Source organism: Protopterus annectens, chromosome 16.part0 (genome assembly GCF_019279795.1).
Source record: "Protopterus annectens isolate FY-2018-M chromosome 16.part0, PAN1.0, whole genome shotgun sequence".
Classification (NCBI taxonomy): domain Eukaryota; kingdom Metazoa; phylum Chordata; order Ceratodontiformes; family Protopteridae; genus Protopterus; species Protopterus annectens.
The window spans coordinates 876,881,709-876,905,233 of record NC_056750.1 but is presented as its reverse complement, the minus strand read 5'-3'; the positions used below and the strand labels follow the sequence as shown (position 1 = coordinate 876,905,233).

At 44.7% G+C, this 23,525-nt stretch overlaps 1 protein-coding gene across 6 annotated transcripts in view; it reads right to left on the bottom strand.

The window, feature by feature from the left end:
- Positions 1-23,525, bottom strand: part of ATXN2L (ataxin 2 like) — a 1,992,254-nt gene that overhangs the window by 774,910 nt on the left and 1,193,819 nt on the right. For all 6 annotated transcript variants that reach the window (XM_044058577.1, XM_044058574.1, XM_044058578.1 and 3 more), the window contains exon 14: positions 15,262-15,584. In XM_044058577.1, coding sequence (XP_043914512.1) covers positions 15,262-15,584 — 323 coding nt within the window. The remainder of the gene's footprint in view (positions 1-15,261; positions 15,585-23,525) is intronic.

Here is a 23,525-nt window from a genome sequence, read left to right as displayed (position 1 = left end):
GATCCGTGTTGTAGTGAGCTGAAATAGCTGAGGTGTGGATTTTAATAGATGAAAAAGAAAGCCCTTTGTGTAACATCTCAGTTAAATATTGCAAAATCTGAGGTATGTCAGGCTGAAGGGTATTTTGGCCTTTAGCTTGGTTCCAAGCGCAAAACCTTTTCCATTTGTCTGAGTAGGCTTTCCTGGTGCTGGGCCTCCTGGCCTCCAGAATAACATCCATAACAGCTTGTGAGAGAGGAGCTGGCTGGTTGCTTAGGTGATTTGCCATGCAGCCAAGTTTAAGGTTTTGAGTTGGCTGTGTAGAATCTGATTGTCTTGCTGTGTGAGCAGATGGGTAATTTGTGGTAGAATCCATGGTGGGCCCTGGGCCATATTCCTTAATAGTGGGTACCAGTGCTGGCGTGGCCAGTCTGGGGCAATGAGTATCATTTGGGGTCTCTCCATCCCGACTTTCAGCAGCACCTTTGTGAGAAGGGGTAATGGAGGAAAGGCATATACTGTCAGCATTTTCCAACTGAATGAGGGTGCGTCCACTTTCCAAGCTAGATGGTGAAAAGTCCTTGTGCAAAATTTTGTTAGTTGATAGTTTTGGGGGCTGGCAAATAGGTCTATGTCTGGGAGCCCCCATTTTTGAGTGATCATTGCAAATACTTGTGGATCCAGTTTCCACTCGTGGGGATCCATGATGTTTCTGCTTAGGTCGTCTGCCAATGTGTTCTTTTTTCCTGGGCAGGAATTGAGCTTGTAATTGAACTTGGTAAGCCAGTGCTGTGTTCCACAAGGTCATTGCTTGCCTGCATAGAGGGTAGGAGTGTGTACCCCCTTGCTTGTTTATGTACCACATTACTGTGGTGTTGTCTGTTCTTATGATAAGCTGTCCTGGATGTAAGAGGTCCTTAAAGGCTGTCAGAGCATTTTGTACAGCTAGCATTTCTTTTTGATTGATGTGCAGATTCCTTTGATCTGCAGTCCATATGCCTTGAATGCACCGTCCTGCCATGTGTGCCTCCCAGGCATAGTCCGATGCATCTGTTGTCAGTTCACCTGGCTGGGGGTAAGGTGAAAGGCTGACCCTTGTTGAGGTGACATGCCTGTGATCACCATAGGAACTCCTGTTGGAGGCAGGGAATGAGCGGTATCATTGTTTCCAAGCTGTGGCTGTGTTGAGTCCATACGCTTTTTAGGTACCATTGTAATTTCCTCATATGCAGTTTTGCAAATGGTATTAGTAGTATGCAAGATGCCATGAAGCCCAAGGCCTGCAGAATTTTTCTTGCAGGGAGTTGGGTCTTTGTTGCCATTGCTCTGAAGTACTGAGTTAATTGTAGTTGTTTGTCTGGCATCAGATAAGCCATCTGGGCCGTTGTATTCACGCTGGCACCCAGGAATGTCATATTTTGTGAGGGCACTAGTTTTGATTTCTTTTCATTTACTGTGTACCCTAGGCAACTTAGAAGATGTTTTACAAAAGCCAGGTGTTGTAAGAGAATGTCCTTGCTTTCTGCTTGGATGAGGCAGTCGTCCAGGTATGGGTATATTTGAATCCTCTTTGTCTGCAGTATGCAATTACTGGTGCCAGGCATTTTGTGAAGACCCTGGGCGCAGTAGATAAGCCAAAGGGCAGTGCAGAGAATTGGTAATGGGTTGAACCTGCAATGAAACGGAGGTATCTTCTGCAATTTTGTCTGATAGGGACATGCAGGTATGCCTCCTTGAGGTCTAACGTTACTAGCCAAGCTTTCTTGCCCAACATGGGAAGAAGCTGCTGTAGTGTTAGCATCTTGAATTTGGGTACTTGCAAGAAGGTGTTTAAAACTGAAAGGTCCGGAATGGGTCTCCAAGCATTGTCCTTTCTGGGGACTAGAAAGAGCCTTGAGTAAAATCCTTGGCCTTGCTCCTGTGTAGGTACCAGTTGAATGGCTCTCATGTCCATGAGAGCTGTAATTTGTTTTTGTGCCTCTGCCCATTGATTTTGTGGCAGGTTTGGCATTCCTTTTATCCTTGGCAAGGTGTGGAAATGGAATCTGTATACTTGTGAGATAATGTCTAGGACCCATTTGTCCTTTGTGACGATGTGCCACTTGTCTGCAAAAAGTGCTAATTTTCCTCCCAAGGGAGCTGCCAAGAGAGTTTTGCTTGGCAGTTTGAGGTATAAGTCATTGTGTTTGCCTTCTAGTAGTTTGGGGCCTGTCTTCTCCTCCCTTCTGTGTTGCAGTGCCCCATTGGCGAGGTTTGTAAGGGATTTGTGCTTGTCCTCTGCCCCTTGGGCGCCTGTATTTACCCCTCTGTGGTCTGTCAGAAGCTGGAAAAGACCAATTTTTTGTTGGCCAATTTCTACTGAAGCGTGGGGGCTGTACTTGTAAGAAATCTTTGACCGTCTGCATAGATTTTGCCTTATCCTCCATTTTCTTTAAAACCTCTTCTGCTTTAACCCCAAATAAGACATCCTGCTGTAAGGGTGCATCTAGTAACTTTGCTTTAACATGATCAGGCAGAGATTGCTCCTTTAACCAAGCATGCCTACGTATAACAGACCCAGTAACAGCTGCTCTAGAGGAAGCTTCCAAGGCATCAAAACCACATTGTAGAGTATGTTTGCCCACCTGTTCAGCTGCATGCAAGACATCCTGCATTTTCTTGAATTCAGACTGTTGAGGGTGCGTGCTTATCTTTTGTTTTATTTGAGACATTAGGAATTGCACTGGGGGGATAGCAAGGGGTCTGTGCTGGGGGAGTAAAAGAAACTCTCGGAGCCTTTTCTTTGAGTCGTAGTAGTCCTGACCTTCCCAGTGGAAATGTTCCCTCATGGTATGTAAGGTTTCCCCAAAGGAATAATCTTCAGGGGGAGAAGCTGAGGGAATGGAGTCTTCAGCATCAGAATCTTCATAAGGGGGAAAGGAGTAATCCTGTTCCTCAGAGGAGCCTGAGGAAACAGACACTTGATCAGAGGAGGCATAATCCTCCTCTTGTCTAGGCCTTTCGTCGGGGGGGGGGGGTTGGGGACCCCTGATCAAAGAAATTAAATCTTCAGCCATTTTAAGCATCTGTTTCTTAGGCATAGGGCCTTGACCTGGAGACTGAAGAGTAGTCTTTTTTGGTTTTAGAGGAGTCTTAAGCTTAGCATAAGATTTTATGGTGAGAGTAGTCGGTCTGAAGACACTTTCAGAAACCGAAGGTGTTTCTACAGCCCCGGCATCTCCTGCTGCAATGTCGTCAGTAGGGCCTAAAGAAAATGGCTGCGTCGGCCTAGAACTCTCTGCTGGAGAATCCGAAGCGGTCTGCGGATCCAATTCAGCGGTAGCCAGGGGCTGCTTAGGCGCCTCACTGAAAACTGGAGAACCGGCCCAGCCGAGGGCTCAGAGTCTGGCTTGGATCTAGGCTGCCTTTCTTTATCTTTGCATTTTTTATGCACGCCGGTAGTCGGTTGCTCTGACTGCATAGTGTAATTAAATTTCCTACCGAAGTAGTGTCGTGCGAAATCAAAGCGTCGCTTAATAGTTCACTTATTGAACCTAGCACAAAACAGACAACCAGTGACATTGTGGTCTGGGCCTAGGCAAGGTATACAAAAAGAATGAAAGTCCTTATTTGCTTCCCACAAGAAATGCAATTGTTAACTTTTTCTGACATCGGACTGAGGCAAGAAAAGGTTCCCCAACGGGGTACTCAGCTTTGAAGACTTCGGACTGAAACTCTATTCTAAAATTTCAGGTGTCAGCCGACCGGCACTTGCGAACTGCTTCTGCTTCGGGCACCGTGTGGCAAGAAAGACTGAAGAAAATGGCGATGGATGCCTCTGATATACCCCTGGTGCACTGACGTCAGAGAAGAAGCGACAGCAACCGACGCCGGACCAAGACTTTGGAATTCGGGCCGACTGCGGGACCGCCTGATGGCAGGATAACCCAAGTGTGATGACTGCAGCAGGGTAACACGATGAACATCCAGTTTGGTGGACCCCTGCAATAAACAGGCTATACAATAGAAGGAGGAAACTAGTTCAGAAAAAAAGCAAATCCAAAGAAGTAAAGACATCCCTGATCAGTATCAGTAAGAAACTGAGGTCCCTCATAAAATCATCCAAGGCTAACTTCGAAGGAAAAATAGCCAAGGATTCAAAAGATAACCACAAAGCCTTCTTTAGCTATGTTAAGAATCTAACTGGCAACTCGCAGATATGCACTGAACTAGTGCAAAATAGCACAAAATATACTGAACCTACTGATATTGCCAACATCCTGGCAGATAGATTCAGTGTAAACTTCACCCCCCTCTCACCTCCAAAAGGGCCCACAATAATACCGGAAAAGTGCAGTGTCCCAAAAATCACAGACGCACAGCTGAAAACAGCCCTTTCAAAAGCCAAAAACATAGCATCAATGGGACCAGATGGTGTCTCAGGCTGCGTCTTGCACAAACTACAGAACGAACTAACCCCCCCCCCCTACCTAAACACGCTGTTCAACCTCAGCTTCTCCACAGGTTACGTGTCCATAGAATGGCGCACAGCAACGGTTATTCCTCTCCACAAAGGAGGGGCCAACACTGACCCTGGTAACTATCGCCCCATAAGCCTGACTAGCCTGGTCTGCAAGGCTATGGAGCGCATCATCATCGAACTCATTAACAAAGACATTGGGAACCTCCAAACACTTGACCCGACCCAGTTCGGCTTTAAGGGCAGCTCATGCCTACTAAACCTGGTTGACTTCTTCGAGACAGTCACCAAGGCCATAGACGAGGGAAAGGTGGTTCACACAGCCTATCTTGACCTCGCCAAGGCTTTTGACACCATTCCCCACTCGGGTATTACAGAAAACCTCACCAGCCTGAACATAAACTCCTACGTCACGAGATGGGTTGCCAACCGGCTTACAGACAGAACTCACACAGTAAGAATAGCGGGCTCCAGGTCAGACTCTAAACCAGTCACAAGTGGTATCCCGCAAGGCTCGGTCCTGGTAACCCTATTGTTCGGCATATACTTCTCAGAAGTACAGGCAAACACAGGAGGACTATGGCTAACCAAGTTCGCCGATGACTGCAAACTGGGAGCCATAACTGACTCGCCGGCTGACGCAGACATCCTCCAAAAGGGCCTTACTGAGATGGACACCTGGTGTCAAAGTCATGGCCTCAAGCTAAATGCCAAAAAATGCATAGTCATCCCGTTTGGGAAAAACAAAACACCCACGAATTATCACATAGGTGGCAGCCCCCTTAATACAGAAGGGGTAATAAGAGATCTGGGGACCCAGGTAGATAGTAATCTCTCCTTTGACAATCATATTGCCAAAGTAGTTAGGAAATACTTCTATGTGGCCCATCTAATTAATAAAGGGTTCGCATCTAGAAATAAAGAGGTTATAATGCCCCTCTACTCGTCACTCATTAGACCCATCATAGAGTACAATCCCCATTTGGGATGTACCTCACAAGACACTTCCAACAGCTGGAAAGACCACAAAAGTACCTCACCAACAGGATTACTGGTCTCAAACATATGCCCTATGCAGCCCGAATGAAAAAACTCCGGCTGTACTCAGTGGCATATCACTTACTCAGAGGTGATCTCTGCCTGACTTACAAAGCCATGTCCAACTCAGAATTGATGGACATGCTCCACCTAAAGAAATCCAAGTCACTGCGAGCCATGTGCTCTAGTGAGCTAAACCTAGCCACAACAATAAATAGAACATGATGGAGGGATAGATTCCTGTTACACAGACTCCCCATGCTTTGGAACAAAATTCCAAATTACAGCAGGCAGAGCCCCTCACTAACACTCTTCAAGAGAAACCTTGACGAGTGGATGGGTAACAAAAAATACACCCCTGGAATCACTTCGTCGGCTCTGCTTGACAGAGGATCAGTTAATTATTCAACGGGGCGGCGAAAGCAGACACACTGGCTAGGCTTATAAATGCCCTCGGGCAGACAGTCTAGTACCTACCTACGAACCTATTATCCACTTTCAATCAGAAAGAGAATTTCATCACATATCCGATCATTTTTCCAAAGATCAGCTTGGAAACAACTGAGTGTGCTGCTTTTGTAACAATACTTGTAAAATAAGTGTGTATATTTTAAAGATAAAACTGTACATTCATTTACATGCATCTCTTATTTTAGCACTCCTCTCAGTAATGTAAACAACAGTCACTGGACTCAAATTTTGAACACAACAACAATCCTTTTCGTTTTTCCTGGTTTAAGTAGTAAGTGGCCGATTTTGTGACTGGAAGCAAACCAATGAGTGTTCTGTGGCGGAAAATGGTAGGCATATGCATCAAATGTGTACCAAAACAGCCAGGCCAATGAAATTACAGCCCTAAGTGTTGGAATTTAGATATTCTCGCAGCAATTTCTCTGTAAAGCAGTTCCTATACCTACTTGTCTTTGATCAACAAAAACTCTTTTTCTTGCAGTAAACGTTTTCTCTAATAACAATGACTGTTGTACTGCCTAGTAGTAAAGCACCCACACCGACATTCTTCTTTATCTTTCTGATATAGCCATGTATACTACCTACTCCTGGTAATACCTGAAAACTACAGGGAATGTGACAGTAACAGGAATCTGTTCAATTGTATATGCAAGTCAATATCATACATCCAAAGAGATTCTAGCAGCAGAAATGAAATGGCAGTGAAATGAAGTGTTTGACCTTGCAACAGTCACAAGTGTGCCTGGTATTCATGTGTCTACGTGAAAATCATGGATTTTAGAAATGCAGAAAACAAGTGTCAGAAAAATCATTCTATTCAAATCATGCTTATAATTTATATTCAGTTATACAAACGTGGAAACTATTTTATCTACTTGGTTACAATGCTGGATTGCTAAATATGCTAACTCTCAAGTAATTAAACTTTTGGCAGGATGACCACTAAGTATTAAGTGAACAGTCTCCAGTAAAACGTATCATACTGATAAGAAAATTAAGGATTGGTAACTGCTGCCATGCTATAGGCATATTCTTCATATGCTGCAATGTTTGAAACTACAATTCTGAGGATTACATGTTGAAAAAATTGTAATAATAATAACAAATAAAAATGATAATGTATATGTATAATATATTACAATACAAATCAAAACAATATATATTTATTTGCAAATTTACTGTATATTTAGCATGAATAGTTATTTTTATTTCAAATTTCCTCATCTGGCATAAGCTATGGCATTCCAACTTACAGTTTTTACTTTAGATAAATATTATTTGAGTATCTTCATTTCTTTACTGCTTTTATATTTGCATTATTTTATTATATTCTGCATTTCGTGTTTGTTGTACAGGACTTAGTTACTTATGCACTTTAAAATATTTTAACTTGAATTTGTGGGAGATGAGCCCTCCTCAGTACACCCCTATATGGGGAGCTGTGCCCCAAGAGCACCCCTGTTATTTCCTCTCCTGTTGAAGTCTTTCTGTGTCTGTGCAAATGAAAGCTCTAATACATGTACAGTAGTGTGTCTGCCATTGATCTGGGATATTGTTATATGAGACAATATAAAAGTGGATGAGGACCAGAGGTCTTAAGCAAGGGTCTTGGTGGTTTGCTCCCATGTACACCCAAATGAACTAAGTACCATACTGTTTAAAAGAGAAACTGCTCAGCATCATGCCAAGGTCTATTTTCATTGTGACACGGTATTGCTTTGTTTAGCAGATATCTATGTGTTTGTGCACTGTGCTATAAAATGTAAAAATAAAATCCAAATAATCATTGTAAATGTAGAGTAGTATGCACACATTAGTATTTATGGTAAATGGGGTGAAATAGCCAGGTAATGGGACACTCGAATGGCTGCAGGGGGACTCTGGTGCCATATTCTGGTTCTGTTCTTCAGTTTGCGTTTGAAAATTTTTATCCCACAATTCCACTGGAGTGGGCGGGTTATGTAATTATGTATGCAAATTTTACATTAATCAAGAGTACAGATTTGTACCTATTTTTCATGGGCCTTGTCCAGATTTTTGATGTTTCCAAGTTGAGAGGTATGCCTGGGAGGGGTACAGAGTTAAGAAAAGAATAGGCACAAATCAGTGGAATTGGGAACGTAGGCTGTAGCATGAGCTTTAGCATGGGCAACCTTAATGTTGGACTCAACAGCAAACACGACGCTTGCACTTTAGAATGAGCTATATGGGAAAGGATAGGGGCTGGAAAAAATGGACCACTAAACCGCCAAGTTCTACTGAAGGATTCACACACAGAATCTTGCTAGAGGAACTAGAAGGATGGCAGCTGACGCTGATCCCAGTGCCTGTAGTACTAGCTTTGCTGGAGGGGATGGATGACACAGTACTGCCCGTACCTGATCTCTCAATGATGTGATGAAGAGATAGGGATGCCACTTGAGCAATTGTATTCAACTGAGTTCCTATAAATTCCAGAGTCTGTACAGGGACCAGGTTCAATTTGACATGGTTTATTGAGGTGCCTGAGGTGTTGGAGATCAGGGGTAAGTCTCAAGTGAGCTTCCACTACTGCTATGCATTTGGTGAGCACCCTGGGGGCTGTGGTGAAACCAAAGGGTAGTACTCTGAATTAGTAATTATTAGTGCCCAGCCGAAAGCATAGATATCTCCTGGATTGCCAGTCTATTTTCATGTGATAGTACACATCCTGGAAATCTAAACACCACATCCAATCATCCTTGTGCAGAAGTGGCAGGATGGACTGAACCGTAGCTCTTCAGAACTTCGTCTTCTTTACATATTGGTTCAAACTGCTTGGATCCAAAATTGGTCTTTGGTCTCCTGTTTTCTTTGGCAATAAAAAGAAGCGGGAGTAAATTCCAAATCCTATCTGTTCAAGTAAGACCTCCTGGATGACCCTTTTTGTTGCAACTTTTGTATTTCCTGAGCTGCATTTTCCCTCTGATTGGGTGGAAGGTCAGGGAGTTTCTTTCTTTGAACAGAAGAGAGAAGGGAAAAGGGTATGTAGTAACATCTGGATATGATTCTTAGCATCCATGAATTTTTTGTAATAAGTGTCCAGGCATCTAGGTGCAAGGAAAAAAAAAACAAATGCCTCCAGAGGCAGTCAGGCCATGCTTCAGAAGCACTGATAGGGCCCTATCACTGTATCTGAAACCCCGATTCTGTGAACCCCCTCTGCCTCTGGGGTGACGTCATCCACTGAAATTCCCACCTCTGCCTCTGAAAGAAGTGTCCCTGTACAAATCCTAGAAAGGTCCCTGAGAAATCCAGAACCACATTTTCTTACCATCTTGTTGGTTTCTACAAGATGTCTGTTGGGGGTAGAAAATTTGATTCCTATGGCAGAGTCTTTCCTTCCTGTTCACTGCGGGTCAGCGCATCTTTACGGATGGCATGAAATAAAGAAGAGCCATCGAAGGGGACAAACAAATGATGGCTTAAAGGGTTCCGCAAAGTCACCCAGTCATCCAGGCATGTCTCCTGATGGTTATACCTGAACTGGCAGCACTTAAGGCACCCTCTGCTGCATGGGAGATCAGCCTCATAGATGCATTTAAGATGGACAGAAGAATGGCCAGTTGTGGCGAGACCTTCTTGAGAAGCCCCTGTAATCACTGATGAACGAGTAAAGACTGTACTCTCCAAAGCCAAGAACACAGCATCCATGGGACCAGACATCATCCCAGGCTGCGTACTGCACGAACTACAGAACAAACTGGCACCCCACCTAAGTACCACGTTCAAGCATAGCCTCACCTCAGGCTATGTGCCTACTGAATGGCTCACAGTGATGGTTATCCCACTCCACAAAGGGATTACACCACGGACCCCGGAAACTACCACCCCATTAGCCTGACGAGCCTCGTCTGCAAGGCCATGGAACGTATCATCTTGGAGCTTATAAACAAAGACATAGGTAACCTCCAAACCTTGGACTCCACTCAGTTTGGCGTTGTAAAAGGTACAGCATGTCTATTAAACCTGACTGACTTCTTTGAAGCAGTCACTAGAGCCGTAGACGAGGGCAAGGTAGTGCACACAGCCTCGCTTGACCTCACCAAGGCTTTCAGATACCATCCCCCACTCTGGAATTACAGATAAACTCACTAAACTGGGCATAAATCCCTATGTCACAAGATGGGTGGCCAACTGGCTCACTGACAGAACCCACACAGTAAAAGTATCTGACTTCAGACCAGTGACGAGTGGAGTACCACAGGGTTTGGTCCTGGGTCCTCTCCTGTTCGGTATCTACTTCTCTGAAGTGCAGGCCAACACAGAAGGTCTTTGGCTAACAAAGTTCGGAGATGACTGCAAACTGGGAGCCATACTAGAATCACCTAATGATGTAGCTATTCTATAAAAGAGCCTCACACAGACAGATGCTTGGTGTCAAAGTCATGGCCTCAAGCTCAATGCCAAGAAGTGCACTGTCATCCCCTTTGGGAAAAACTCGGTACCCATGAACTACCACATAAGCGGTAGCTCACTAAACACTGAAAGTGTGATGAGACCTCGGGACATAGGTGGACAGTAGTCCTTCCTTTGATAACCACATCGCCACAGAAGTCAGGAAATCTTTCTGTGTGGCACACCTCATCACAGAAAGGTTCTCCTCTAGAAAAAAAGAGGTCATTGTTCCCCTCTACTCATCCCTCATCAGACCCATTATAGAGTACAACGCCCCGTTTGGCATGTATCTCACAAGACACCTACAACAACTGGAAAGGCCACAGAAATACCTCACTAAGAGGATTACCGGCCTCAAACAGATGCCCTACGCTGACCGTCTCAAAACATTCCATCTCTACTCCATCGCTTATCACCTACTCAGAGGCGATCTCTGCCTAACATACAAAGCTATGGCAAACCCAGAGCTATTGGACATGCTACACTTAAAGAAATCCCAATCTCTCTATCACATGCTCCAGGGACCTAAACCTTGCTACCACAATAAACAGAACATGGCTGGGGGGATAGATTCCTGTCCCAAAGACTTCCCATACTCTGGAACAAACTACCCATTCATGTCAAGCAAAGCTCCTCACTGGCCCTCTAAGAAAAACCTTGATGACTGGATGGGAAACAGAATATTCACCCTGGGAATCACTTCTGCGGCACTGCTTGACAGCAGCACAGGAAAAATTATTTTCTTGGGTGGCAAAAGCCAAGGAACCTTTTTGGTTAGGCTTATATAGGCCCAAGGCCAGACAGCCTAGTACCTTCCAATGAACCTATACTCCGAAGATATGGACTCAGAGACAGAGTTTGAAAGCTCCTTTGTCAAGTCTCTCTGCAAATGAGAAAAGTATGCCAGGTAGTTCAACGACCTCAGTGTGAATGTAGCTGAGGAGTACACACACTTTCCAAATCTGTCTATCTCTCTGGACTCCCTGTTCAGTGGATGGACAGAGGAGGTTTGCTCAGTTAGCTTCTTCTTAGTGGCTGCTGCCACAACAATGGCATCAGCCAGGATTCCTTTGCTCCAGTGGAGCCCATCAGAAGGAGGAACTAAAAACTTGTCCGGGCACTTGGGGAGAGGGTCAACAGTCTCCAGTTCCTTCCAAGTCCAGTAGGAAACCAGGTCAATAAGTTCATCTGCCCGGGGAAGTCATCCAAGACACAGATGGTCCACCACCAAAAGCTTCCAGTAACACTGATTCCTCAGGAGGGGGAGGATTTGGAAGACCAGCCACCCTTCTGTTTGAGGATTTCAACTGTCTCCAAAGGAAATGTCTTCAGGTGGTGAGCAGGGGGATCCTTCTCCCTCATCAAAATCAGTTTCTTCTGTGAGGGAATCCTTACGTAAGTCTATGTGCCTCCTCTTACATGTTCTCTTCAGAGGGACTTCTTCCGTGGGGTGTTCAGGAGAGGTGTCAGAAGATGAAGGAATCTCTATGGGGAACGTGTGTGTAAGTTTCCTGGGGTTGGCTGACCCAGAGGAGCAAAAATGATGGGCTAAGAGCTCAGACCCACTGAGGACTGTTGGACAGTACCTGAGGTAAGGGAGGACAGGCTTTCTGTGCAAACAGACAGCCCTTTCTACCACCTGGAAAGCTGACGAACCCATGGAAACTTCTCCACCTTCCTCGGAGCTGAAACCGCTGAAGACGGTAGGTTGGGGGCAACTCTGCATCTGAGCTGTCCAGGGCTGACACTCTGAAGGGAAGGGATGGATCCGACAAAGTAGGAGCCAAACCCATCCCCTCAGTCCCTGCACTGACCTCTCAGATCAGAGACCCGCTCTGGTCTGTAGGTATCAGACTAGGACTGGTCAAGGACACCATCAGAGTAGAGGAGGGAAGCTTCCTCGGATCAATCTCCAAACCTCTTGGCGATCTCATGTCCTGGGACTCCAAAGCCATGGGTCAGATCGGAGAAGGAGAAAGAATTGTCTGGACAGGTGCACTCATGGATCTAAGAGGGGACGGAGCTGGGAGGATCCCCATCTGAATCTGAGCCCTGAGAAATCTCTGCATCATCCTGTCCACATCTGTCTCTGTCAAACTCCTTGAAGACCTGGATGATGCAGTGGATGGTGGCTTGGAATGCTTCCTCAGCATCTGGAATAGTTGTGAAGGTGGGCTAGAAAAAATGGCTTCAAAACGAAGTCTGCCGCTCGGATCTGAGAAGGAGGTGGATGGGTACAGTAAAGTTCACAGTAGGGGCTGAACCAGTCGGATCTGAGGGCGGCCCAAATGACTCTGGATTCAAATAAGTCAGATCACAGACATTCTTTAATTTTTCTGAGGATTATAAGGAAGCTCTCGGACATCTTGGAATGGGCCATTTCCTTGAGTCCGAGGCAGCTTGCGACACTTTGGAGGGGGTTTGAGCCCCAGTTGAAGCTGGCAGTAATCCTTTTAAGATTAATTTATTCCTTCTATCAGAGAGCACCCTAGGACTGAACTGGCGCACACAGAGCAAAGTGTGTCAAGATGGGCAACTCCGAGATAATACACAGACTTCTTGCAGGCATCAGAGTTAGGGATCTTATGCCAACAAGAAGTGCACTTTTTGAAACCTGTAGGTTTCTCAGTTTATAAGACATCCTAAAAAACAGCAAGAAATTGGTAAATCCTAAAGAGTAAAAAGGGTTTTAAACAACAAATAGTGTAACCTGAAAAGAAAATGGTTATACTAAAACAACATTTTTTGTTGCTTAAAGAAATGTATATGTATATATGCATATAAATACAAAGATATAGATATAACTGTAACAGGGTACGAAAAAAGAGCAAAGTAACCAGAATGGTGCTAAGAAAAAGAGAAACAAACGGCAGGAAAAGAAAAGACTCTGACATCAGCAAAAACTAGAGGGAGCAAAGAAAGTTGTCACTACTATAACAGCAACTTAAAAAAAAAGCAAAACAAAAAAAAGACTATAACCAAAAATTTTTCGAAACATTATACCAAAAAGGAAATCTTTCTGCTGAAGAGGACAATCCGTCTTACTATGATGGTGGCAAACGAGATCTGAAGATTTGGGGATGGACTAGAGCATTGTGGGTAGAGGGAGGAGCTCGAGTTATGCAGCCAAAGTCTTGATATGCGGCTGAGTCGAATCACAGGATTGGATCCTAGACCCATTCATGAGGAAGAATGAAAAGGACATCAGATTCTGTGTTTTTTGGCAAATCACTGAAGACTGATGTCACTAAATAATGGCATATTTGAGTTTCAGAATTCATATCCTTCAGAAAAGGCATGCTAACATAAAACTTTTATTACAGCAATCTTGTGTAAGCTTATAACAGCATTTAAAATCTGTCCCTATTTTTGGGTATTTGTTCCACCATTATTTTTGGCTTTGTCCAGACTTCTTTTAAGTGGTTGAAAGGTATGTGCTGTACCAAACCTCATACTAAAAGTACAACCAACCCAACACATAAAAGGCAAGAGTCCTCTTACTGTGGCAGTTCTGCCATACACCGTAGTAAGCGTTTCCTAAGCATTTAAACTAAGAAAAAGAAACAGGACACAAAGATGGATTAACTGGACAAGATCTGGTTAGAACTGAAAGAATGAATGGACATCTTAGTAAAAGTTTCCCCAAGCAGAGGGCTGTGCCCTTCAATCTCCCTACAGCAACCACAATTAACCCAGGTTAATATATATGCTTCTCAGTAGATTGTCTGCTTAGCCTTTTACTTCTGAATAAATGAGCTTCAATGAATCAGTCTTCTGCAGACCATCTGAATACCAGGTAATCTTCACAACTGGTCAGCTCACTGGCCAACATCCACCACCAACACATAAATAAGCACTGCATCTTTACAATGAAAGGCAAATGAGCTACTCAATGTTCTATTACCCACTAGTAAAGATAAAGAATGCTGAAAATATAGGCCAGCTGGCTCACAAATGTACAGTGAATGACATGCATTTTCTTAATCCTGCAGATTAAGCAAGCAAAGTTAACTATCTTCACTCCTTGCTGAACCATCTGTTTTTCAGCAAAATGTTCTCACTTTTCAGCAGTTGAACAAATATTCCTTTTGCAGGGTTCCTAAACTACTACTATTCTACTTACATGTGCCAACTTATTAAACATGAAAAAAATGCCACCTACCCAGTTTTTGCCAACTTAAAGTGCTTCACAATTTGTACTGAGCCAACAACTCCTTATTTCTTGAAGGAAAGCTCAAATTGCTTCACTTCTGCTTTGTCCTAAACCTTTAAGGAGACAGGCTTGCAGAACTCAACCAATATCCTTGAGAAGATGAGTTCTAAAATTACCCTTCATCCTTAAAAAGTGCATCTGCCAAAGCCACTTTACACTTCTGAGGTGATGGCATCTCTACATACAGTACTCCAAAAAAAAGTAATACGACAACTGGCTACACAAGAGGTGAACTTCCTGCTTTCTTCTAATGAGACTTCTATATATCTAAGCAACTTCCTGATTTTTTTTAACCGTCTCACATTTCTCATATGACTTCAGTTTCTTTCCATTTTTCCATTTCAGCCTGCCAGGAAAAAAAGGAGCATAAAATACAAACTTTTGTCAGAAAGCAAACACAATCCTTACACTGTTGACACAATTCGACAAGGCTACAAGCCTAGCATTGGGCAACTTCCATGACTACGGCCTAGAAACAAACACCTCGCAATACCAAGGCGGCTTTCAGATGAAGCACTGAATCCCTTCTCCTCAGAAAGGCAGCAGTGCTTTTCAAGCTGCTCATGTCCTCTGGAACAATCCCAGTGCAAACATCAGCAATCTGTGGCTTACATTAGAGGATAGAAAGGGCAAGGCTTCACAGCTACAATTCATGAAAGGGTCAGAGCACCCCTGCAACACTCACTCGGACACAGGTGCATCATCCTTCTCCTCCGTCTCCATTTTGCTTTCAGGGCTACCTGCCTGGATCTGTCGGTCTGTCCCTTCAACATGTACAGGTCGTTCTGTCCCTTCGATGTGCAAAGATTTTTCACTACTGGTGTCCATTAGTTCCATACTGACTACATTAGGTTTCAGGACTGCAGCAACAGGTGTTTCAACTACACACCCTTCCAAGACGCTGCTTTCAGGTGCAAGGGATTTTTCATTTAGTTTTGTCTCTACAATGTCCTTTGGCCGAGAAACAAATACTTCGGTCCCCGACTCCGAAGGACTTCGAGGCTGAAGCTGAAAGATTAAGGGACAACAAAATTATAAATTTTATCAAAGCTGCCCAAAACTAAAGGAAGATATTATTTTAATCACTGCTGTACTATTCTTGTCACATGACTGTACAAAAAGCAGAAAGAAACTGTGAAAAATGCATTCCTTCCTGCAACACATATGCAACATAAGTGTGTAACTTCAAGATATAACTATTTAAAGATGAAGACTGCAAGTAGTAGAATACCAATTACTAAACACACACCAGCGTGTACATGCAAATGCTCACACATCACATATACATATAACAGATGAAGGCAGCTCTCTATGAAATGATTCTCTGACAACCCCTTGGCTGCCCACTTCAATCAGAATTTTATACATTTTTTTTGGTAAAAATCACAACTTCAAGGACACCCACATACCCTACCAACAAACACCATGACGTAAAGCATCAGAGTGGACATGTCCAGAGCTTAGGTTTCACCTCAAACCACCATTAAAGCAAAGCAAAAACACATTTGACACTGGACTACTGAATAAAGAAGTTATGTCTTACCATAACACTCCATCTGTGTTGTTCATCTTCTTTCATTCATCACTGATGGGCTCAGTTCTGAGCCCTTAGAACTGACGCGGCCTATTACCAAGCTCGCGCCAGCCAAAAAAACTCTCGAGCTAAATCTCTACCCATAATGCCCTTCTCCGTTACCGCAGATCGACTTTACTAAGAAAGGAAGTAGAGCTGAGGCCACTTCTACGCAAGTACCCTAGTGCACCACATAGACCCAAAGCATCCCCCAGGAGCCGTTGGAGGGGAAAGGAGGGTGGGAAGTAATGAATGACAGAAGATGAACAAACAGATGGAATGTTATGGTAAGACATAACTTCTTTATCTAATGTTGTTAATCTTCTTTCCATTCATCACTGATGGGACAGTATCCCAAGCTACCTTGAGGTCCATGGGTGGCCCTTATGGAAGAACATTCCTGAGTACCACTGAGCCGAAGGCAGCTCTCCCCCTGGAGACCAGGTCCAATTTGTAATGATTGATAAAGGTATGAGGCTTAGCCCAAGTAGATGCTGCACAGATGTCATCCATGGATGCCCTGGAATGGAATGCTATAGAAGTTTCCATAGATTTAGTGGAGTGGACTTTAATTTTTGGCATGGATTCATTATGGAGGGAATAGGTGACACGTATGCATTCCCTTAGCCATCTTGATGATATAACCTTGGAAACAGCTTCTCCCATTTTGGGTCCTGAAAAGGAGATGAAAAGTTGTTCAGATTTACAGATAGGATTGGTCCTGTCTAGGTAAAATCTTAATTGTCTGTGTACATCTAAGGTGTGAAGACAACATTCTCCTCTTTTGGCAAAATTCGTAAAAAACACTGGTAGCTCAATGGACTGGTTAATAGAGAATTCAGAAACAACTTTGGGAAGAAAGGATGGGTTTGTCAGAAGTGACACTGTCTTTTTGAAAAACCAGATAGGGCCTATTGATACACAATGCCTGCAGCTCCGAAACTCTTCTGGCACAGGTAATGGCCACAAGAAACAAAGATTTCCAAGACAAAATTTTTAGGTCACACTTAGCCGCAGGCTGAAAGGGCTTTTGAGTCAAAGACTGGAGGACTAACGTGAGGTTCCATGGTTCCACGAACTGTCTGAAAGGAGGTCTGAGATGAGAGGTTCCTTTGAGGAAAGCCTTGCAGAGGCGTAGAGAGATAAGAGGGTGCCATCTACACCACTGTAGAAATTGCCGTTAGATGTACTCGTACTGTAGAGGCAGAGGCTCCGTTATCAAAAAATGTAGCCAAGTATTGAAGCACTGCAGTAATTGGAGCTGAATATGGGTCTAGCATATTATCCTTGGACCAAATTGAAAACCTTTTCCATTTATCCTGGTATAGTCTTCTGGTGGATGGTTTGTAAGAGGCCAGAATGATGTCCCGAATAGGTCAGGTGAGATCTGCCTGCCTGGCGACTAGCGGAAGTGCAGAAACCAAGTTGTCAGCTTGAAAGTGGACAGGTTCGGGTGCCGAAGAAAGGGAGTCAAACTTGTCGAGGCCAGAATGGGGCTATGAGGATCACTTTGCATCTCAACCGAAGAGCTTTCTTTAGAAACTGTGGGATCAGAGGAATGGGAGGCTAGGGGTAGAGAAGTCCCGTGGGCCAATTGTGGATCAGAGCGTCCCTCGGTGACGCCCCCTCTGGGGGAAGTAGGGCGAAGTAGTGGCTGCACTTGGTGTTTGACAGGGAGGCGAAAAGATCACAGCAAGACTGACCCCAGTGGCTGAAGATTACAGATGCTACTTCTGGGTTGAGGGACCACTCGTGCGACATGAGGATGCAACTGCTCAGTTTGTCCGCAATCATGTTGGAGCTCCCTGGGATACGCATTGCTATCAGAAAGTGGTTGGAAGCTATTGCCCACTGCCTAATTCTCATGGCTTCTCGACAAAGGGGGTAGGACTTGGTTCCTCCTTGCTTGTTGATGTACCAGACCACTAACATATTGTCTGACTGGAGTGCAATTGCCCCAGAGGGGAGAGCCTGCAACACTAACAGCACGAATCTCAGTTCTAGGACATTGATATGCAGGTGGGCCTCTGAAGTGGACCATGTGCCTTGGACAGTCTTTCCCTGGAAATGCCCCCCCCCCCCACCCGATCAGAGAAGCAACCGTGGTCACAATGGCTGTGGGCTGGGAGGGCTGAAATGGGCAGCCCCAACGATCTACATTTGGCCTCATCTACGAGTTGGTTATTCGAATCTTGTAATCCAGAGAATGACAGTTTGGGAACCATTGACACAGAAGGAGCCATTGCAGAATTCACATATGTAGTTTTGCTAGAGGCATTATTGGAATTGACAAAACCATAGAACCTAGGGCTTGGAGAACTTCTCTTGCAGAGGCTGATGTTTGAGAAAGAATCACTCAGATTTGAAGCCTCAATCGATGGAGTCTGTGAAGAGGGAGTGATACTAGACAGGACTGAGTACTGAACACTGCTCCAATGAACTCCATTTGTTGTGCAGAGATGAGATTTGATTTCTCCCAATTTATCATTATTCCCAACAATTTTGCCAGAGAGAGAGTATGTTGTAGCACCGTTATCAGAAGATGCTTGGTGGGGGCAGTAAGGATCCAGTCGTCTAGATATGGAAACACCCGGAATCCTTTTAGTCTCAAGTGAGCTGTTATCACTGGCATGCATTTCATGAACACTCTGGGGGCTGTAGAGAGACTGAACGGCAGGGCACGGAATTGGTAATGAAGTGACACAGACTCCTGGAGCGTTTGTCCATCTTGATGTGGTAATATGCATCCCGGAGATCAATAGAGCACATTCAATTGCCTTCTCTTAAAAAGTGAAGGATAGCCTGAACCGTGACCATCTGGAATTTGGTGTGGGAAACGGACTTGTTTAAGTTGCTGAGATCCAAAATGGGTCTCCAGTCCCCTGTCTTTTTTGGCACCAAAAAGAATCTAGAGTAAAATCCGGATCCGCACTGGTCTGGTGGGACTGGTTGGATGACTCTTTTTTTAAGACAGCTTTATAATATCTAAAGCTGCTTCTTCCCTTTGACTGGGTGGAATGTCAGGAAGTTTTCTTAGAAATTTTGGCTGACAAGAGACGAAAATGGTGTAACCTCTAGTGATAATATTCTGCACCAAACGATCGGTGGTGATAAGAGTGCCAGGCAGCTTGGTGCAGACAGAAACTACCCCTGAATGCTTCCAGAGGTAAGCAATTTGGCACCACTCAAGAGCGCTGAAAAGACTGCCAGAGAAGGAGTCCCTGGAGCGTTGATTGCAAGGACCCCCTCTGCCTCTATATGGGTGACTTCCAGAATGGCTGCCCCCCTCTGCCTCTGGGAGTATCATCACCACGTGCGGCATGGAAAGGACCCTGAGATTTTTTATGCCATAATTTCCCACTCCTCTAATTCCTGGTGAAGGTACGTTGAGGGTTGGAAAACTGTAGGCCTATGGCAGACAGTTTTTTTCCGTCTTGCACACACCTGGCTAGGGTGTCCTTCACTTTGGAGCCACAGTGGCATGAAGCTTCGATGGGAGCATTCAGAAAGGAAGACTTGAATGGGTCCGCGAGATCACAGATGTGCATCCAGGCATAGTGTCTCATAACAATGCCCGAACCCGCTGCTCTAGCCACCCCTTTGGTCGAGTGTGAGAGCAAACTCATGGACGAGTTGGATATTGATCCCAGGGATTCTAGCTGCAAGGCCACTTTGTCCCTGACCTCGTCAGACAACTGTCCTGTGAGTCTCAGAGAATTCAGAGATCAAGTCCCTCTGGAGCCTCGTAAAGTGTGCCAAATAATTCAGGGAGCGTATAGCAAAGGTCCCTGATGCAAAAACATGCTTCCCAAGTCTGTCCACCACCCGGGACTCCCCTGTAGCGTGGGTGGACAGCGGGACTTTCTTCAGCCAAGTCCTTTTTCATGGCCACCACCAACACCATAGCATCATCTGGTAACCATGTGGACCAGTGCGGATTTGCAACAAAATTTTGTCTGGTCTCCAGGGGATCATCTCAAAGGAATCAGGGTTCTTCCATGCTCGCTGCACGATATGCTTGTCAGCAGATGGGGTCAACCAAGAGGTAGACGGCCGGGCACGAAAAGCCTGCAGGAACACTGACTCCTCAGATGAAGGGTTGGAGGGCTTCCAGTCACCTCTCTGCTTTAACATCTCAAGGATGTTTCCAAAGAAGACATCATCAGGAGGTGACCATGGGGACCCTTCACCATCATCGTAATCCATGTCCTCCATTAAGGACTCCTCAGGCGAGTCCACATACTTCCTCTTGCACATCTTCTTTCGAGGGGCTCCTCAGTGGGGGTCTCTGAGGAGGACTTGGAAGAGTGGGTACCCTGAACAGGGGTGTCCTGTGGCTTCTGTGCCTAGTGTCCCAAGAGGGTGGTCTGTGACAGTTCAGGGGGCAAAGACTGGGGTACTGACATCATAGGAGCGTTATCAGAAGCAAGAGCCCTCTCCATCGCACTGAAGGCAGGCCCGCCCGCCCAAAGAGGGATGGGAACCTGTAACAGAGAAAGACAACCTCGGGACCGAGGTCACACCCCGCTCCGACAGACTCCACCCCCACAGGTGGAGCCTCAAGCAGGATCGTCGCAGATGCAGCCATCGGCACTGAGGAGGGAACCGAGGAGAAAGTCGGCTACATACCCCGGGTCCAAGCGCCCTTCCCCCAATCCTCAGATTGAGGAAGGATCAGTTCAGTGGGAACCGAAGACCAAAGGGACAAACTCGGAGCTGGAGTGATGTGCACCGTAGGTGCAGAGGTGACTGGTTCCAAAAAGGATGTCGGAGCAGAGGGCTTCGGAACCGAGATGGTCAAAGGAGGAGTGTAAGATGGAGTCCGTGGATAAGGCAACCCAAGTCCAGCAGGTGGATGGGTTTTAGAAAGTGATGGAATCCCCCTGGCTACCAACAGCTGGTCCACAAGACGCACCACGTCGTGTTCCGAAAGGCTCCTGGTGGATCTAGTGGATACTTCAGACGAGGAGTCAGGACGTTCGAGAAATGGGCTATGCGCTTGGCCAGAAACAGGTCTATGGAGGGAGAGTATCAGGTCCGTGGTGCAAGGTCTGCCGGCACCGAAGTCTCTAGTTTCGAGACCAGTAGCAAAGGGGTCAGATCCAGTGAGGCCAGTACAACGCTCGGTGCCAAAGTGGCACTCTGAGCCGAAAAGGTCAGTTTCAAAATGGAAACTGAAGTTGAAGGTGTGCCCTGAGCCAAAGTAGCTACAGGTGCCGAAGTCGAAATAGGCGTAGTAAGATCAATGATCAGTGCCGAAGGCAGGACGTGTGCCAAAACAGGCATCGGTATCGAAGGTTTCAAACATTTTTTTAAATTTGGAAATGTACAAGCTTATCAAATATACAGTCCCAATGAAAGATGAGGTTTATAAAACAAGGATATATGTGCTTCCTCCTTTACAGAACTGCCTGAGCATAGTTAGGGCCAAGTCTCAGACATACCCTCCATAAAATCAAAATGTGGAGAAACTGCTGAAATGCACAACACTGACACTGAACCACTGAGTAAGAAATCACAAAGGTGTGAAAAAAAAACCACCTGAAGTACAAACAGTGTTTAGTCGCACAGAGGGATTCTCAGAGGGAGTGGGTCTGCATCAGGGTTCAGCTGAGAGCCCATTGCTGTTAATACTGGTGATGGACTGCATTAGCAAACAGGTCAGAAGGGACAGACCAACAAAGTTGCTGTACGCAGATGATGTGGCAGTACATGCAGACTTTGAGCTGGAATTTCACCAAAGATAGGGTAACTGAATGCACATGTGAAGTGCATGAGTACAGATAAGACAGATGTAATGGCAGCAAAAGGGGTAATCATAAGAAGCTCAGAAATGAGACAGAAGGAAAAACAGTTGAATAGGTTAACAAAAATGCCAACCACCACACACAAGGTGGAGTTGAAATCGAAAATTAACACAAAAAATAAAAAACGTAGGGCACACCACACCAGTGTTCGAGAGAGAAACTGCTTTATTGCACAGAAAGATGACTGAGCATCACTGATGAAGCCTGGGGTGTGCAGGTGAAAGCGCTCAGTCATCTTTCTGTGCAATAAAGCAGCTTTTCTCTTGAACAGTGGTGTGGTGTGTGCCCTACGTTTTTTATTTTTTTATTTTTTTTGAATGGGTTAACAGCTTTGAGTATCTGAGAGGGGCGGTTGAAAAAAAGAAGTCTGAATAAGGAGGTCAAAGCTAGAATCAGAGGGGCTTCAGCCAACTGGCACAGAGTGGCAGTTGAAGTTATGACAGAAGAATGCCACAGAAGCCGAAAAGTAAAACGTACAAAACAGTGGTGCGACCAACACTACACTGCATGGTACTGAAAACTAGGCAGTAAACACAGAGCACTTGAGGAAGCTATAGGTGATGGCAATGAAGCACCCGAGACCGTTGGAAGGATGCACACTGTGGGACAAAGAAATGAGGACATAACAGCAAAAGCCAAAGTAGCTTCAACTGCAGAAAAAGTCAAAGAGAACAGATTAGTGTGGTTCAGGCAAATGTGCAGAAAAGTAAAAGTTAATCTGGCGAAGATTATTCAGGACAGATAACTAGAGGGCAAGAAGAAATGAGGCCATCTAGCAAAGAGGTGGGTGGATTGTGAGAGAAGAGCTATAACAGACAGGCATTGTGTGTCAAATAAGGTAGGAGAGAAAGACAAAGAAGCATAAAAAATATGTGAGGGCACAAAACGCATGAGTGAAATCAGATAATCTGGTCTTTGTGGAAGCATCTTAACTGGCCCTGTTTGAGGAAATAAGCTTTGAAATGAGGTCTGTGAATTCTGGAAGAATTTGGGTTTTAATTAGAATAGTCAAACCCATAGTTTTGAAGCTAGAATTCAGAATGTATGATTAATGCACTGCAGTTTAGCTTTGAAGGGTTGGAGAACAGAATGTGAGTGTACCTTCTCAGATTGTAAACTGGGATATTACCGGTAAGTTTTGCAACTAGTGGTGAGAAAGTCTCAAGGTGTTACAGCATAACTAAAAATGAGACAAGAAAAAGGTCAGCTCTTTGCTTAATACATGCCACTGAGCCTTCTTGATTGTGACAGATGTTTATGCCTACAGGATTTGAAGAAGAACAGACATTCTGTTGGAAAGGGTTTGTAGGGATGCTCCAGTTTTGTTTAAAGCTGCCACTACATTAAGAGAAGGCCATGGACAAGAAAGATCCCCTTACTTATGGCTGATACTGCTGACGAGAGGTGATATCCTATAAGACAAGGCAAGAAAATGGTTAATTTTACAACCCATTTTTGTGATATGAATTAGAAAGTAAAAAATTACAAAGTAAAAATTTGGCCAATCCAAATGCTTGAATGCTGATACAGTTTTGGATAGAACTTTTTTTTTTTTTTTAAATCTAAAGC